This window comes from Hyla sarda, chromosome 8 (assembly GCF_029499605.1).
Source record: "Hyla sarda isolate aHylSar1 chromosome 8, aHylSar1.hap1, whole genome shotgun sequence".
NCBI lineage: Eukaryota > Metazoa > Chordata > Amphibia > Anura > Hylidae > Hyla > Hyla sarda.
The window spans coordinates 123,288,976-123,308,733 of NC_079196.1; the positions used below are offsets into that span (position 1 = coordinate 123,288,976).

A 19,758-nucleotide genomic window follows, 5' to 3' on the forward strand; every position below is an offset into this window, starting at 1 on the left:
TGCAACACTGTAATTTAGGGAACCCTAAATGCATTATCCCTATTGAACATATTCTTTCTACAACGCATTATAGATTTAACATAAAAAAAAATAACCATTCACAGCTCAGCTTTCACATTTGACCAAGCTCTGATGAAGCGGGGCTGCGATTTGTTGCTATGGGTAAATCAGACCAGTTTTTGTTTACAGAGTGATAAATCTGGGCCAAAATGTCATGGATGCTGACATTGCATGCCCCTCAGAGGCTAAACAATCTATGGCATGAAACTATAATTAAATAATGAAATATTAAATATTTGAAATCAAAGGTTGCAACAATGCATCTGTCCATGCGCACAACCTTTCATTAGGAGAGGATATGCCAGCAACTATCGGCCTCATAGGAGGGGGAAAAACCTCCTTGTGGATTTTGGGGAGGGGGTGGAATATAGGTATAACAGGAAATTGCACTTTAATACAATCGGCTTGTTTGGCCATAAAAAATCCACTCCTCTCCCCAAAATCAACAAGTTCCTCCAATTTTCTATTGAACAAAGAGGTTGGATTACCAGACAATTTTTTATAGGTTATACAGTCTGATGGAATGTCTAGATTCAGTTTTCAATATAGCCCCTTGTCCATTACAACAACCCTGCACCCCCCTTGTCTGCTTCACGGATGATATTATCATCCATTTTTTCTAATTCTATCAAGGAAGTTTTGTCATCAATAGACAAATTAGGTCTTGGAGGGGTGGGGGTGGGGGAGAGTTGTGTGACAGAGAAATAAGTTCTGAATGTTTTTTGTTGATGGCTATAGCTCTTGCTTTTTGAATATTCCACCTAGGCTATCCCCTGTGAATGGGCCAGTTTTCAATATCGTCAGCCTCAATCTCAAATGATTCAACAAAGGAACAATTCCTCCTGGCCATGACCATCTCATCCACAGGGAGGAGGTTGGCAGGAAGCCACATGTAGGATGGAATTGGTGGCAGTACTTTTACAATGAGTTGTGGTGATGATAGTATTCTTAGTGCCGTCCCCCAGAAGATGGAAATGACAAAAAATAAATTTATTCCTGGGCATGGTGGATGGTAAATTTGTGACCCAACTGATTGTCATTCAAGTATGCAAAAAATGCCTGTACAGTCACCACATCCGACTCCCAGAAAAACAGGAGGTCATCTACGTAGTGGCCATACCATTGAATGCAATCAGAAAGGATGCTATTTTGGGAGAAAAGTGTCCCCCTCTCCCACCAACACATACATTTTGGGAGAGAGGGGGAGAATTTTGCCCCCCATATATGCACCAGTGATCTGCAGGAAATACCCATCATCAAACACAAAAATAAATTATGTGTCAAAAGATAATCCACACATAAGATGAGGTATTCCTGCAGATCGCTGGGGTATCAAGGGTAGGAATCCAAAAACCACCACAATGCAATTATAGCTTTGTCATGGGGGATGACGGAATACAGGAATGTAACAGCCACTCTAATCCAAGAAAGATGATGAAAGTCTGCCAGGAGAGATGATGAAAGCTTGCCAAAATGTGTTTAGTGTCTTGCAAAAATACAGGAATTTTTTAAATCAAAGGTTGCAGCAATACATCTGTCCATTAACACAACCTTTCATTAGGAGAAGATATGCCAAGCTACTATCGGCCTCATAGGAGGGGGAAAAACCTCCTTGTGGATTTTGGGGAGGGGGTGGAATATAGGTTTAACAGGAAATTGCACTTTAATACAATTGGCTTGTTTGGCCATAAAAAATCCACTCCTCTCCCCAAAATCAACAAGTTCCTCCAACTTTCTATTGCACAAAGGGGTTGGATTACCAGACAATTTTTTATAGGTTATACAGTCTGATAGAATGTCTAGATTCAGTTTTTGATATAACCCCTTGTCCATTACAACAACCCCGCACTTGTCTGCTTCACAGATGATAATATCCTCAATTATCATCCCCCTTTTCCCATTTGAAAAAAAAAACTGTGTAAATAAAAAGAAACATATGTGGTATCACTGCGTGCGGCAATATCCGAACTATAAAAATATATTGTTAATTAAACCGCACGGTCAATGGTGTACGTGCAAAAAAAATTCCAAAGTCCAAAGTAGCGTATTTTTGGTCACTTTTTACATCAGGAAAAAATTTATAAAGAGCGATCAAAAAGACTGATCAATATAAAAATGACACCGATAAAAATTTCAGATCAGGGCGCAAAAATGAGTCCTCATACCAGCCTGTACGAGGAAAAATAAAAAAGTTGTAGGGGTCAGAAAATTTTGTTAGAAGTAAAAAATCAAACCTATATAGGTAGGGTATCATTTTAACTGTATGGACCTACAGAATAAAGATAACATGTCATTTTTACAGAAAAATGCACTGTGTAGAAATGGAATCCCCCAAAAGTTACAAAATGGTATTTTTTCTTCAATTTTGCCGCACAATTTATTTATTTTCTGCTTCGCCGTGGATATTTTGGTAAAATGACTGATGTTACTGCAAAGTACAATTGGTGGCACAAAAAATAAGCCATAACATGGAATTTTAGGTGCAAAATTGAAAGCGTTATGATTTTTAGTTAAGGGGTTAAGGATAGAACGAGGTGTCATAAATTTATTGTCCACATTTGGCCAACGATAAACGGAGCCTGTTTTATAATCTTGAAAATCCCTGTGGACTTTAATTTCCACAATGGATGACTCCAGTTTGGCAAGATTAGTAGTAATCTTTTCATCATATGTAGAAAAAGATGGGTGATTTTAACATTGGGAAGCATTTAATTGTAAATTTGCAATGTTTTCCTTCATATCGATCAAGGCTTGCTGCTATTATCAGCTTTATTAAACGCAGTGAAGAGTCTGTGAGATTTCCCCAATCAAGTCTGAACTGTTGCGAGAAAATCATGGTAGGAAAGTTTTTAATATTTAAACCTCTAGGAATCATTGTTTGTTTCACATACTTTTTCACATACTTTTGGAAACATCCCACCAGATCTTTGTTTCAGCAGTCAGGGTGTTCTCCAAATTTTCCATATGGATCCTAAGATCCACTGTATCCTTAGTATCTGTATTGGTAGCATTTAATATTTGGCATATTTGTTCTGTACATGTCTGGAATTCCTCCAGCAGTTGCAAGATAATCCAGTGGACGATACGTCCCTATATTCCGACATCCCCAATGACAAAGCTATAATTGCATTGCAGTGGTTTTTGGATTCCTACTATTGATATCCCGGTGATCTGTAGGAATACCTCATATTATGTTTGGACTATCTTTTTACACATATTTTTTTTTATGTTTGATGATGGTTATTTCCTGCAGATTACTGGGATCTCCCCCTCTCTCACCAACATTTTGATATGTTGGTGAGAGAGGGGGACACTTTTCTCCCCTAATAACATCTATTCTGATTGCATTCAATGGTACGGCCTCTACATAGGTGACCTTCTGTTAATCTGGGGGTCAGATATAGCGGCCTACAGGCATTTTCCGCATACTTGAATGACAATCAGTTGGGGCTCAAACTTACCATCCATCATGTCCAGGAAGAAATTTCATTTTTTTTTCATTTCCATCTGCTGGGGGAAGGCATTAAAAATACTATTATCACCACATCTCATTGTAAAAGTACTGCCACCAATTCCATCCTTCATGTGGCTTTCTGCTACCCACCTCATATTATAAGAAACCTCCCTATGAGAGAGATGGTCATGGCCAGGAGAAATTGTTCTTCCATTGAATCATGTGAAATTAAAGCTGATGAGATTGAAAACTGTTTTATTCACAGGCGATAGCCTAGGGGGAATATTCAAAAAGCAAGAGCTATAGCCATCAACAAAAAACATTCAGAACTTCTCTAGACATCACAGAGACATCTATCAGATACAGTGAAGGAAAATTATAACAAGAAAAAGGTAAACCAGATATGTTTATTACACAGTACTCTCAAGATTATAGGACCATCTGTAGCCTGATCCATAAATACATGCCTATTATTTTAGGGGATGCCGTATATGACCAGGCCATAAGTGGGGGCTACAGATGTGTTTCTCAGAAAGCTCACACTATTGGGAAAAAATCTTCTCCAAGTCTATTTAGGACCAAACCCCAGCAGAACCATCCTGGTTAACTACAAAAGGTTCATATAAATGTGGGCACAAAATATGTGCTTGCTGCAAGGTTATGAGAAATACAACTCATTTTGTCTCTTATTTTACTGGAAAGAATTATAAAATGCGCCAGTACATAAATTGTAACACAACTTATGTTATTTCTCTGTTTTCTTGTAGTACATGCAAAGCTCAATGTGTGGGCTGTACTATAAACATTCTGAAGACGAGAATACGTAAACATCTGTCAGATATTGCCCACTTCAACTCCCAAAATGCCTCCATGGTCACCAGACATTGTGTGGAACAACACCACAGAGACTTTTCCTCCATGATGCTCCAGGGGATAGAGAGAGTAGATCCTTCTGTCAGAGGAGGTAACTATAGGCAAAAGATCTTTGACCGGGAGGTATTTTGGATTTTAGAGTTTGCTATTTGCTTTCTTACGGGCCTAAATAGGAGACAAGATGTAATCCTATATTATTATGGTAGTGGGTTTTCAATTTGACCCGATGGTGTGTTTGCTTGCTGATTAGTTTCATCTACAGTATGTATTCATCTGAAAGACCATGATTGTGCCACATCTATAGAAATAGTAACAATAATACAACTAGTAAAATGTTACATCTTTCATCTGTAGTTAATGGATAACAAATGGTTTATACTATTAATATACATGCACATATTTTATAAAAAATTTTATATAAAATTATGTTTTGATCCATTTACTGTCAGAACATTTTCTTAATTCCTCCTTATAAATTACTTGTATCAGAGAGAAATATTTATGTATTTTACTACAGAGGAAGTTGTGAAGTTCTTTCCAGTCTGACAACAGTGCTCTCTGCAGACAACTCTGTCCGTGTCAGGAACTGCCCAGATTAGAAGCATATCCCCTTTAAATTGGATTTGCTGTGTGTGAGACTGTTGAATGATATAGTGTAAAATAAATGAACCTCTGGAATTACAGTCACAAGATATGTTACACTTCAACCAGCCAGAGAATGACCCATAAAGGGGTACTCTGCCCCTGGACATCGTATTCCCTATCCAAAGGGGCGGAACACTGGTATTCTGACAGCTGAGGTTGCTCGTTATGCCCCCTCCCATAGACATGAATGAAGGGGGCGGGGTGTGACATCACGGCCACGCCTCCTGGAGATCGCCCGGCTGATGGATCGCCCACCCTGCCACCCTTCACCCCCTGTAGGGACAGACATCTTAAACCCTATCCTTTGGATAGGGGAGAAGATGTACAGGGGTAGAGTACCCCTTTAAAGGAATCTATCAGCAGACATCCTAAGCTGCTGATATAGGCTAATACGGGATGTTACTGGGATGACTATGATACTTTTAACATGGAACACTATCTGGACATCTGATTTATTGATATGCAAATTATGCCATTTGATGCGCTGGGGGCGTTTCTTTACCCCTAGATGCACTGCTACAGTCTCCAGACGGCTCGCTCCTCTAACAATGCCTCCTAATATATACAGAGCCACCTGTCTTCAGTGATGTAGTTCAAGGCCACTGCAGAGGAATGGTTCAGTGTTCATTAGGAGGCATTATTCCACACTGGTCTTTTTCTGGTGTTTTTTTTTTTAAACTGTCACTGCAGTTTTTGAATCAAAGCCAGGAGGGTATTCAAAAGGAATGGGAAATATAAAGGGCGGACTTATACTGTTTCTTCCTCATGGATCCACTTCTGAATTTGGCTCAAAAACTGCAGTGGCAGTTTTCTAGAAAAAAAAAAGATGCCAAAAAAACCTGTGTGGAAACCTAGCCTTACAGAAGCCAGTGACCTGCTATTTCAGTGAATCTAGGGGGTAAAAAAAAAAGCCTCAGTGCACCGAAAGGCCTAATTTACAAATCAATAAACCGTATATCACACAGAAACGGGGCATCAGATAGAGATATTTAAATCATAATCCTCCCTGTAACGTCCCCAATTAGTCTATATTAGCAGGTTAGGATGACCTTACCTTTTAAAAAAGCCTCTTATCGTCTTTCATTTGTCATATAAACAGTAGCTTCTTTGGGTTAAGCAATAACAGTATAGTAACAACATATGGAGGTCATGCCTCTGCAGTATTATATGTAAATACAACTATATGTTTACTATACTACATATTAAAAAATTTTTTTGCCCTTACATGAAAATGTTTCCTACAATTGTACTTAGCTAGGATGATCCAGTCACCATAGATATGAGCTAAGAGGACATCATACTGAAAAATATTATGACACACTCTCATGTTTGGATAACATCTACTACAAATGTTACAAATCCACAAGCAGAAATACACAAATACCCTACCAAACTAGTCTGAGCTCAGCTTTCATTTCTCAACAATATCTGGTGAAATAAAATTGTGATTGGCTGCTATGGGAAAATCAGATCAGTGTTTTGTCCTATTCATAGAAAAATAAATATGGCACTCTCCTCAATTCTTTGGTGCACAAGTAGGTTCCCAACCTGTCTTGAACAATAGCAGAAGTAGACTGGGCACTCAAATACATGAATTTATTCCAAGCAATCAGATTTACACGCTTCAGCGATCATAGATCGTGCTATCTTGTACCACGCTCCCGGCAACTAGTCACTTCTTATGCTCCAGACCTCCGCAGCAATCAAACCCTGAGGAAGGTCCTGCTATCAGACCGAAACGTCAGTAACTGTAAATTTAATTACTTGAAATAAATTCTTCATACTTCACGTATTTGAGTACCAAGTCTTCTTCAGTTTTTTGTCCTATGACACATGAATAAATCTGGGTTAATGTCTTTTTAGCAAACAATTTACTTATTTTTTCAATTATTTATTATTGTTTAATTGATTATATGCTATGCAGGATTATTAAAAGCTAGAATTATAATCAAACTCTAACTTAATGCTTGTGGTTCTTTTAAATAGCTAACTATAATGGAGACCTGATAAAATGCATATTACAATGTATTGGCTTGTGCTTAACAAATGTATTTATGGACTTACTAAACCCTTTAGTATAAGTTAAAAGGTCAGCATCAGAGCAGATGCCCAGCTTTTCTAGAAGGCACCCAGCTTTCCGTATTCTCTTTAGACTAAACAGTATTACACTATGGGAGATTTTGCTACACATGTTGTCAATGAAAATATGCTTTCCAAGATTTACCTTGCATGTTTGTCTCAAACTGTGGCAAAATTGTGGTGCACATCAATAAGACACAATTATAGTGTTATGTGTGCCTGTGCCAAACGGGAGATGAATGTGCCTTGCTTGACAAGGGGTGTGGCCTATTTTAAAGGATGTGTGACATGAGCATGAAGGATGCATGGTCTAAATGCAATGCACCAAAATACTGGCCCAGATTTGCTCATTCTTTTCGCAGTGCAAACTTAAGTTTATACCAAATTTCAAATGGTGTACTTCAATCCAGGATCATGCAAAAAAAATGCTGGCACATTTTTTGCCGCACATAGTTGACTTGAGACCCACTTTTGCGGAGATACTTTTGCAAGGCCATATCCTTTTGAAAGATCTACTGGAATAGTGTCAAAAAGGTATGTCAAAAATGTGGTGCAAAGTGTGCCAGTTTTCTGACATATTTCCAACTTTAAACCTGTGCCACTGTGTATTACCCTTGCCTAAAATAGCTGGTATAAACTAAAACTCTACAGAGAAGGTTAATACAGGCATACAGCTGTTGCTTTGGACACATAAGATGTGTCCATTTTTATCTTCAAATAGCGCAGTGTCACTGGCCAAAACCCCAGTCACAATGGGGGAGATTTATCAAAACCTGTGCAGGAGGAGTGGTGCACTTGTCCATAGCAACCAATCAGATTGCATCTTTCATTTATTAGAGGCCTTTTTAAAAATTGAAGAAGCAATCTGGTTGCTATGAGCAACTGGTCAACTTTACGTTTGCACAGGTTTTGATAAATCTCCCCCATTTACTTTAATAGGAGCAGGGAAACACACTAAGAAGAAGTGACATGTCATTGAAGTCAATGGGACCTGCAGGACAGTCACCCGCATGTCACACGCCACTCAGAGAAAGAGGTTGCGGCGCCTTATAGGAAACATTTGTAAACATGCTCTTAGACTACACAGTCTACAGTTTTAGTAATTTGCTCCATTTATATGTGTGTAAAAAAATACATGGGGACAAAAAGTGTTAATTGTCATTGTCTAGCTACCCAGCACTAATAGAAAATGAAAACGAAAGCCACTTTCCTAGAACTCAGTATGGTATACTAGTCTTAGGGATTGTCTATCTTATTCAAAAACTTTTTGTTGTAAGGGCTCCCCAATAATGAGCAGCATGGATAAATGGCAATAGCTGTCAATTTTCCCTGCAGCATTACCATGAGAAGAATAAGGTACTATATTGTGTCTATTAAATTCAGTGCTATCTCTTTGAAATTCATAGACATGCCAGGTCCCCCTGAGAGAGAAACTCTTTGTTGCCTCTTTATGCCCTAGCTTATTGATGAACTTCAGAATAAGGGACCAACCTCCCCCAAGTTAGAATGCTTTAATGTACTAATTGAAGATGTGTTTACTAAAAAGAGCTACCAATACTTACCATTCTTTTAACAATTATGATTTTAGGTCCAAGAGTTTTACTAATTGTAAAGATATGCATGAGGCGCAAGCAAAAAATTACAAAATCTAGAGAGAGAATTATTCTTCCTGGATAAAATGTCGCTGGAATTAACCTGTAAAAAGAGATTACAATAATGACTTATTGTGCCAAAATTCTAAATTTATAACTATTGGTGTATATTAATCACAAATACATTTGTTATCTAAAAATACCACTATACCAGGATTAAATATTACTACTAGCACTATAATATTGCCACTTCTACACAAGATGACACAAGGTCCCCTGGCTACCTGGCTGTAAATCAATTGTAAGAACATCCTTAGGACGCACTTACAATTGAATTACCAGTGGGCGGCAGTGTACAGGGAGCCCTAGGCTACCAGCAAGACCACTCGGCAACCTCTGCAGAATGTAAGTAGCATATTATGTAATTACGCTGACTGCATCCATATCTAAGTGTCAGGCCTAGCTAACTGAGGTCAGGGTGGCATCTAGTGAGGATGGTGCCAGATTGAACACAGCATAGGACATCGTATATACCGTAGGGGAACAGTATATTAATCAATTCATATAGGGGCACAGTACATAATTAGTTGATATATGGGCCAAAGTATATAGTAAATTCATTTATGGGGGCACAGTATATTAATTAATATATGGGGGCCCCGTTTATAAATAATTATTATGCAGGGGCACAGTATGTTAAAAAATAAAAGTCTGTAACAGATGAAGAAGAAGAAGAAAGACATCCCCTGTGAGTCACTAATCATTGTGTATTCTGCCTTAATATGTCTTATGACTGCTTTACTCACTTGAAAGTTCTACACAGATATAAAACCACAATTCCCAGTATACCCCACCACTGCTTAGGTCTTACTGGCTAACCATACATGGTCAAAAATTTGTATGCACTCGATGTAGCTGAATGGGCAGAAATCAGTTTCATATGACTTTTTTGCACAAAAAAAACTCAGCCCAGACTTATCTTAGCTTTTTGAAGTGTAGAGAGAAATTTCAGAAAATGTGCACCTGCCCAAAATTTATCAAATGCCCTGCAACCATTTAATAAATTTGGTGCACCTACACATTAGCAGCACACAAAAAAAAAGGTGTACAAAAAAGCTTCATCTACACCTACAATGATATATTTCCCCCATTGTACCAGAAAATAATAGTGTCAGAAAGCTTGTGTTCAAAAAAATTATAAAGTCCAGACTAGAGTTAAAGGGGTTATACAACATAAGGCGACTTTAGTACTTACCTGCCAGACAGTCATGGGCATGCTTAGCAAGGATTTGTGGTAAATATCCTGAGTCCCCCATAATGCTGCTATCTTGTTTGTGTGAACTAGCTATTTCCTGTTTGTGTTTCCTTCCTCCAACTACAATCCCCAGGACCCTTTCCCCCAGGTGGGAGGTGACTTACCTTCCTCCCACATATCAACCACCCTACCCATTGCAGCCCAGCTAGGCTCCTATCGATGCCTTCTGTGCTTGAAACTACAATTCCCTGCAGCCCTGTGGAGGATGATCTCCCTGCCACCCAGCAGTCACTTCCAGACATTAAAGCACTGCCATGCCTCCTATCAACATCTGACTAGTGATGTAATGTCTCAGGCCGCACTGCAACCTGGGAAAAGCCAGAGGCAACACTCAATTGGTATGCTGGTAAAAAAATAACATTGGGGCAAAGATCACATAAAAATCGTGAGACCAGCCATCAAACATAGGTACAGACACTATATTATGAACTTTGCAGCCCCCTGTAGCACAGTCCAATACAAAATACTCCTTTAACCCCTTAAGGACCAAGGACATACCGGTACGTCCTTGGTCCTGCTCTCCTCTCCTGATCGCGGCATCCCGAACAGCTGAAAGGACAGCGGGAGGGCCTGCCTCCTCGCTGTCCGATCGCCGAATGACTGCTCAGTGCCTGAGATCCAGGCATGAGCAGTCATGCGGCAGAATCGTTGATCACTGGTTTCTTATGAGAAACCAGTGATCAATGATGAAGATCAGTGTGTGCAGTGTTATAATTCCCTATGGGACCTATAACACTGCAAAAAAAAAGTGAAAAAAAAAAGTGAATAAAGATCATTTAACTCCTCCCCTATTAAAAGTTTGAATCACCCCCCTTTTCCAAAAAAAAAAAAAAAAACACAGTGTAAATAAAAATAAACATATATGGTATCACCGCTTGCGGAAATGTCCGAATTATAAAAATATATCATTAATTAAACCGCTCGGTCAATGGCGTACGCGTAAAAAAATTCCAAAGTTCAAAATAGTGCATTTTTGGTCACTTTTTATATCATTTAAAAATGAATAATTCCTATCAATGCAAAACTGGTACTGTTAAAAACTTCAGATCACGGCGCAAAAAATTAGCCCTCATACAGCCCCATACACAGAAAAATAAAAAAGTTATAGGGGTCAGAAGATGACAATTTTAAACGTATTAATTTTCCTGCATGTAGTTATGATTTTTTCCAGAAGTCCGACAAAATCAAACCTATATAAGTAGGTATCATTTTAATCGTATGGACCTACAGAATAAAGATAAGGTGTCATTTTTACCGAAAAATGTACTACGTAGAAATGGAATCCCCCAAAAGTTACAAAACTGCGTTTTTTTTTTCAATTTTGTAGCACAATTATTTTTTTTTCCGTTTCACCGTAGATTTTTGTTCAAAATGACTGACGTCATTACAAAGTAGAATTGGTGGCGCAAAAAATAAGCCATCATATGGATTTTTAGGTGCAAAATTGAAAGAGTTATGATTTTTTAAAGGCAAGGAGCAAAAAACGAAAATGCAAAAACGGAAAAAAAACCTGGTTCTTAAGGGGTTAAGCAATCTTTTCAAAAGTTCAGTTCAGAGGGCTCGCTGGATTTTTTTTTAAAGAGTTTGGTTTATAGGGAACACTCTCTCTGCAGGGTGGACAAGACAGGATACCTATGGCAAACTGGACAAGTTCTGGCCAATGGTCTAAACTGGTGTCCCAGAAATCCGTGGAGGTCTGTGATCATGTTGACTGTCAGAGAAAGGGCACAGCTAAGGTATACATTAACCTAATTGTTCAAGTGTTGGTGTACATGCCTTTAGTGACAATTTATGTCAAAGTGGAATACTGGATGTAAAAACTATAGCTGCCGTCTCTTGCTGTGGTAGTGCTGGTAGAGAGAGTGGAGCATTAAAGGGGTTATCCACCATAAGGTGATTTTAGTACGTACCTAGCAGACAGTAATGGACATGCTTAGGAAGGATCTGCGCTTGTTTGGGGCTAAATAGTTATGTTGTGAGATTACCATAACACTGTGACTAGCTTTTTGTGACCTGGTATCTCCTGTTTGACTTTTCCTTTAATTGCCTACAAATCCCATAATTCCATTTTCCTCCCTCCCACACATCAGCCACCCCACCCATTGAAACATATATGAGCTGTATCCATTCAAAAGACCTGTGGTTTTCAATCAGGGTGCCTACAGCTGTTGCATTAGTTGCAGATTGATCTCTCTCCCACCAAGCGATCGCTCCACCCATTGAAGCAGACAGGCTCCCTGTCATCAGCTGACTAGTGAGTCAGGTCTCGGCTGCATTGCAACCTGGGAAAAATCTGAGACAACCGTAATTTTGTATGCTGTTAAAAATAAATATTGGGGTGAAAATCACATAAGAATTGTGAGAAAACCATCATACACAGGTACAGACACTATATTATGAACTACACTAACTTTACAGCCCCTGTAGCATGGACAAATAAAAAAAAAAAATCCTGGAATACCCCTTTAACTTAGCATGGAGCTGAGAGTAGACCCCCATTCAGCAGATGTTTGCTGCTGGAACGCTGGGGGAATCTGGCTGCATAGCTTTTTCTTCTTAAAGTTAAAGGACATCTGTAGTGCTCTGAACTTTATCCTCTATCCGACAGATAGGGGATAAGTTTTAGTTCGCGGGGGACCAAGCGCTGGGGCCCCCCGCGATCTCCTGTACGGGGCTGCAGCAATGTACAGGAAAGGGGGCATTCCGTCCCTGCATGACGTGGCAGTCGACACACCCCTGCATGAATCCCATAGAGATACATGGAGGGGTGTGCCGGCTGCCACGTCATGCGGGGATGGGACGCCCCCTGTCCTGTCCATTGCCGCAGCCCCTTACAGGAAATCGCGGGGGGCCCCAGTGCTCGGACCCCCTGCGATCTAAAACTTATCCCCTATCCTTCAAATAGGGGATAAAGTTCAGAGCACTACAGATCTCCTTTAAATTTATCCTCCTTTTTAGAAGGTACAAAAAAACTCCCTATTCTGGCTCTAAGAGTGTGGCTATCATGTAGTCATCTCTTTTTTTCAAGTGTTCAATATGCCTGTCACTGTGCAAACAAGAAAGCATACAGCTTGTCATCCTTGCCAGCTTTTCCGTGAGGCCAGCTTTATGCTGCCTCCGTCCCATACTACCAAGGTGGGTCATCATGGTCCTCGTTGTCATCATCATCATCACTGCTACCTTGTGTAGGTTCCTCGTCTTCTCTCCTTTTGACAGATTTCATCTACAAACCTTCCTTTTAAGGTCCCACTACCTTATCTAACTCTTCTTCATAAAGAAAATTCATAAGGCTACCAGCCAGATGTGAATTTTCCTCCATCCCTCCTTGCTCAATCTTTACTGTGAGCGTTTGCTCCAGAAGGAATATAAGCAGCATAACAGTAGTAATTCCACTATTAGTCTATATAATAAACCACACTTAAATCCAAGCGATTATTTGCTGCAACTTGCATTTATGTAGAATATAGCATCATTCCATTTTTGGCAATATCACAAATCACATATTCACCCGAGTGCACAGATCTGAGTATGTGATTTGTTATACTTGTGATATTGCCAAATATGAAATGATGCTGTAGTCTACATAAACGCAAGTTGCAGTAAATAATGACTCACCATCCTTTTTTTTCTTCTTTCTTTTCTGTCCCTGCCTATTGCCCATCTATCCCTAACCCCCATTCCTGCCTTAAATTTTATTTTTTTACTATCTGAGAAATGCCTTTTTGTCTACCTGGCAGTGCGCTCACTTACCCAGCAGGTGTGACGTCACTGATGCCTGCTGAGGGGGCCAACTTCCGCCCTTAGCTCATCTATACAGGGTGCCTCCAGCTGTTTCACCACTACAACTCCCAGCTTGCCCTGACATCTATTCGCTGTCAGGGCATGCTGGGAGTTGTAGTGGTGAAGCAACTGGAGGCACCCTGTGTTGAAAACAAAAACTTTATGGCCATGGCCGCGGGGCTACCCTAAACCCCGCTCTCGGTCTGAGCATATGACAGGTGTCTCTAATTAGCTGTCAATGCCTAATAAAATTATGAAGTCCAGACTAGAGTTTAAGGGGTTATCCAACATAAGGTGACTTTAGTACTTACTGTACGTGCCAGACAGTAATGGGCATGCTTAGCAAGGATTTGTGTGTATGTGTTGGTGGAAAATGTCCTGAGTCCTCCCTAACGCTGCTGGCTTGTTTGTGTGAACTGGCTATTTCCTGTTTGTGTTTCCTTCCTTCAACTACAATCCCCAAAATCCCTTATCTCCCTCCCACAAATAAACCACCCTACCAATTGCAGCACAGCTTGTCTCCCTTCTATGCATGCTGTGCGGTGTCCCAATCAGCTTAGAGGATGGTGGGCGGGCCCTTCCTCGCCGTTTGATCTCTTCTGAGATGTTCGAGCCTGGCTCAGCAGCTAGAGCAATCGAGCGCATTGAACAGAGTATGCAATCAGAAGATCGCATGTATTAGTCCCCTATGGGTAAAAAAATTGTGCAAAAAGAGTAAAAAACTAAAGTTAATAAATGTAAATTAACCCCTTCCATACTAAAAGTTTAAATCAGACCCCTTTTCCAAAATTCCATATAAAAATATGTAAACATAATAAAAATAAACATACGTGGTATTGTCACGTGCATAAATGTCCGAACTATAAAAATACAATGTTAATTAAACCGCACAGTCAATGGCATATACGTACAAAAAAATACAGAGTCCAAAATTGCGTATTTTGGTCATTTTGTATACCCTTCAAAAATGTATAAAAAGCGATCAAAAAGTCCCATGAAAACAAAAAATTGTACCGATAAAAACTACAGATCACAATGCAAAAAAAATAAGCCCTCATATAGCCCCATATGCAGAAAAATTAAAAAGTTATTGTGGTCAGAAGATGACAATTTTAAACCTACTGTTTTGGTGCATGTAGTGATAAGTCATAAAATAAAAATAAAACCTGCGTAAATTGGATATCCTTGTAACCGTATGGACTTAAAAAATAAATATAAGGTGTCATTTTTTTAACCGAAAAGTGCACTGCGTATAAACAGAAGCCGCTAAAAGTTAAAAAGCTGCTTTTTTTTTTTTGGTTCTGCCATAGATTTTGTGCAGAAATAATTGATGTCATTACAAAGTAAAATTGGTAGCACATAAAATAAGCCTTCAAATAGGTCTGTAGGTGGGAAACTAAAGGCCTTAAAGGGGTATTCCAGGCAAAACCTTTTTTTTATATATCAACTGGCTTCGGAAAGTTAAACAGATTTGTAAATTACTTCTATTAAAAAATCTTAATCCTTCCAAAATCTTAATCCTTCCAATTAGCTTCTGAAGTTTTCTGTCTAACTGCTCAATGATGATGTCACGTCCCGGGAGCTGTGCATGATGGGAGAATATCCCCATAGGAACTGCACAGCTCCCGGGACGTGAGTCATCAGAGAGCAGTTAGACAGAAAACAACAACTCAACTTCAAAAGCTAATAACTATTGGAAGATTTTTAAGATTTTTTAATAGAAGTAATTTACAAATCTGTTTAACTTTCCGGAGCCAGTTGATATATAATAAAAAGTTTTGGCCTGGAATACCCCTTTAAGGGGTTAAAAACATAAGAACAGCTAAGGAGAATGCAGGCTTTCATGCACATAGCCAGCTCATGCCTGAGATCACCACACTTTTTCATGAAACAGTTGCTGATAATTTAGCACATGCGCCATACAGGAAGAATGTGTCATGTCACTTGGACGCAGGGCAGCCAAAATGTTTGTGCCATTATTGGCAACCATGTTTTCCAATCTTAGATAAGAGAGCAAGTGTTAAACTTCCTGCTGCAGACAGGGCAGCGGTTCCTTCACTTTTCCTACCTAGGCTTGGCAGATGTAATGGAGTGTGGCAGTGCTTGAATTTGCACTGATAAAAAGAGGGAGGAGGAGTGTTTTCTCTTCCTGGCCTTGTTGCGGTGGATGCTTGTACTTCAAGATGTTAATCCAGTGAGTCATAAAAGACATGTATTGGTCCTGGCCACAGCTAACCACTTTATGTACTAAATGTCCATCCATGCATATTTTGTGCAATTACATATTTTGCTAAATTGTTTGCGCTATTTTTTGCTAAATTTTTGACCTCTGGCCAAATGGTAATAATAAACAGTTAAAACAGATGTAGAAGCTTCCTAATAAATACTAAAAGCACCTAATTTTGCTGTGCATAGAACAAATTTATATTAATTTGCTAATAGATGCTTAGGGGTATTCTGAGACTTTTAGTCCTTCCACTTAAATAGACAGTCCTGTCTTAATAGTGCAAATTGGATACAACCAATGGTAGCAAAACAGGTATACTCCCGCTCACCCCAGCAAGCGCCCGCCCTGCAGCACGGACTTGAGCGAACCAGCTCCATAAATCTAATAACAATGAACAGAGAGATGTCCAGACTCAGAGCAGTAGCTCGATATAAAATCATTTAGGGGGAGATTTATCAAAACCTGTGCAGAGGAAGAGTGGTGCAGTTGCCCATAGCAACCAATCAGATCGCTTCTTTCATTTTCCACAGGCCTCTGAAGAGGCCTGTGGAAAATGAAAGAAGCAATCTGATTGGTTGCTATGGGCAACTGCACCACTCTTCCTCTGCACAGGTTTTGATAAATCTCCCCATTAGTCCTTTCTTTTCAAACAAACAGACATGGAGGGTAACATGGAACAAGTGTTGGCTGTCTTGCGGAGCCTTAGTCATACAAATGAATTACATAAGTGAAGCTCTTATATAGTGGATGTAGGGCAAACTAACCTGACCTGTCACAGGTGTGATCGGGATTTAACCCTGCAGCCACCACATTCACAACATATCATCATAAATAGAAACAATAAAAACTCCCTTTTTTTTCTTTTTTATTCTATAATTTCTTTCTATTTTATATATTTCCTTCTTTATGTTAATGTATTATGGAGAAACTTATAAATAAAACAGTTATATAAAAGAAAAACTCATGGTAATAAAAACATGATAGTATAGAGCATGATAGTAAGACAAATAGCTATTCGAATATATGGACTCGAACAGGTATGTTAAATGATATAAAAATATCAGAAAAGAAAAAAATCACAAAATTTTTTGTTATAAATGTATCTCACACACTTGTTACTGGTCCATAGATTGAAATGTGTATTAGAATTATTAGCAATAATAGCGCATAATAGTTTACCTATATGTCTGTGGGTCAGAAATGGAAAATGCAACATATCCAATAAATGTCGCATATATATGCGCAAGCACACAAAGATTTAGAACGGTGAACTGCCCCTCTTTTTGTGCTTGCGCATAATCCTATGGGATGAAGTAATCTAGTGAATACTAAGACTGTGGATGTACGTGCAATAGTAATTCATTGGGCATACTGTGCAATAATATTGTGGACATCTGTGCAATAACTATTTATGTGCCGCATGTTGAATAAATATAGTGGGCATCCGTGCAACTACTATCTTTCTGGCATATATTCCATTTGGATCATGGGCAAGTGTGCATTGAAGCAATATAATAGCAATATAGTAGCGCTTGAAAATTTAATTGTTTTGGATTCTTAACTACAGTGACATCCACCTTCTATTTGAGTAGAAGCCACCATTTAGTTGTGTCCATTGTGCACTATGAAGACAGGATTTTCTATTTAAAGGGGTTATGCAGGAAAAAAAATGTTTTTATAAATCCACTGGCTACAGAAAGTTAAACAGATTTGGAAATTAAAGGAAAATATTAGGGCTCAAGGTCAAGGACATTGATAATAATAAAAATGTTATTAGTAATTATATTATGCACAATAGATGTAAATTACATGAAATAGCGGCGTACGTGTCACACAGGGCCCTTGTGATAACACGGCATCAACTATTTGGGGTAATAAAATTTTTAAAATATATGAATAAAATATATTTAAACTGTGACCACCATATAATATGTTAAATAAATTAATAACTTCCCAATCAATATTTTCAATTACAAGTTCATAAGAAATTCAAAGTTCATAAAAATCAGCTCCAGAAATCACTTAATGTCCATATAGATCATATAGATCAATTGCCAAAAGTGCTCCAATTAATAAATGTCACTGTAGCAAATCACTTGTCAATTGCAGAAAAAAGTCTTATGTGTTATAACCAATAGCAACTGCCAATCAAAGTGGTGTAATCAATGGCAACCGTCAGTTCACTCCTGTAGATACCAGTACTCTGCAGCCAGCAATATTACAGCAGTGTTCGGGCAACAGCAGATCCTGTACTGTATATGCAATTATCGGCAATGGATAAATTGTAGTAGTATATGATACTTTTATGCTCACCACCCCGGGACCGCAAGTTCATATCCTTGCTCTGCGCTGCGATGTCCTCTGCTAGCAATGTCCCAGCTCTCGGTGCTATGAGAGAGTACCACTAGAGACTCGGCCGTCTTCTATATTGGTGATGCGGGTACAGGTGGGCTCCGGATAGTGGTGCCTGCAGCGCTTGCAAGGCGGGTCCTCTGCAGGTGGTGGTAGCGTCCTCGTGGCAGCGAGGGCACACTTGAGGGTTGAATGATGGGTTGAGTGTCTTTTGACACAGGTAAGGGCTAAATGCCGGCTGATTGTCCTTACAAACAGATGACTGCCCTATGTAATATAGCGCAGCAATATTGCTGGATCTTGTGAAGATCAATGGTGGTCACAGTGTTGTATATAGGGGGCTCTGGACGCGTTTCAGGACCTTCTCGGTCCTTTCTTCAGCAGAGACAAATATAGATATAGTTATAGCCACGAGGACGCCACCACCCCCTGCAGAGGACCCGCCTTGCAAGCGCTGCAGGCACCACTATCCGGAGCCCACCTGTACCCGCATCACCAATATAGGAGACGGCCGAGTCTCTAGTGGTACTCTCTCATAGCACCGAGAGCTGGGACATTGCTAGCAGAGGACATCGCAGCGCAGAGCAAGGATATGAACTTGCGGTCGTGGGGTGGTGAGCATAAAAGTATCATATACTGCTACAATTTATCCATTGCCGATAATTGCATATACAGTACAGGATCTGCTGTTGCCCGAACACTGCTGTAATATTGCTGGCTGCAGAGTACTGGTATCTACAGGAGTGAACTGACGGTTGCCATTGATTACACCACTTTGATTGGCAGTTGCTATTGGTTATAACACATAAGACTTTTTTCTGCAATTGACAAGTGATTTGCTACAGTGACATTTATTAATTGGAGCACTTTTGGCAATTGATCTATATGATCTATATGGACATTAAGTGATTTCTGGAGCTGATTTTTATGAACTTTGAATTTCTTATGAACTTGTAATTGAAAATATTGATTGGGAAGTTATTAATTTATTTAACATATTATATGGTGGTCACAGTTTAAATATATTTTATTCATATATTTTAGAAATTTTATTACCCCAAATAGTTGATGCCGTGTTATCACAAGGGCCCTGTGTGACACGTACGCCGCTATTTCATCTAATTTACATCTATTGTGCATAATATAATTACTAATAAAATTTTTATTATTATTAATGTTTTTGACCTTGAGCCCTAATATTTTTCTTTAAATTAGCTGTAAATTTTCGACACTGTGGGTGTAGGTGTCTATATTGGGTAGCCCAGGTCGACTTGGTAGTCAGACTGACAAGAGCCTCTCCATATTTCTGCTAGATTTGTAAATTACTTCTATTAAAAAATCGTAATCCTTTCAGTACTTATGAGCTTCTGAAGTTAAGGTT

General features: G+C 39.1%; 1 protein-coding gene across 4 annotated transcripts in view; it reads right to left on the reverse strand.

The window, feature by feature from the left end:
• Window positions 1-19,758, reverse strand: part of TRPM2 (transient receptor potential cation channel subfamily M member 2) — a 577,304-nt gene that overhangs the window by 179,438 nt on the left and 378,108 nt on the right. For 2 of the 4 annotated variants that reach the window (XM_056536782.1, XM_056536781.1), the window contains one exon: window positions 8,674-8,806. The exons of 1 other annotated variant lie outside the window; for it this stretch is intronic. In XM_056536782.1, the coding sequence (XP_056392757.1) occupies window positions 8,674-8,806 (133 nt within the window). Of the gene's footprint in view, window positions 1-8,673; window positions 8,807-18,338; window positions 18,484-19,758 lie in introns of those variants that run through there. One more of the 4 variants, XM_056536784.1, reaches the window with a different exon arrangement.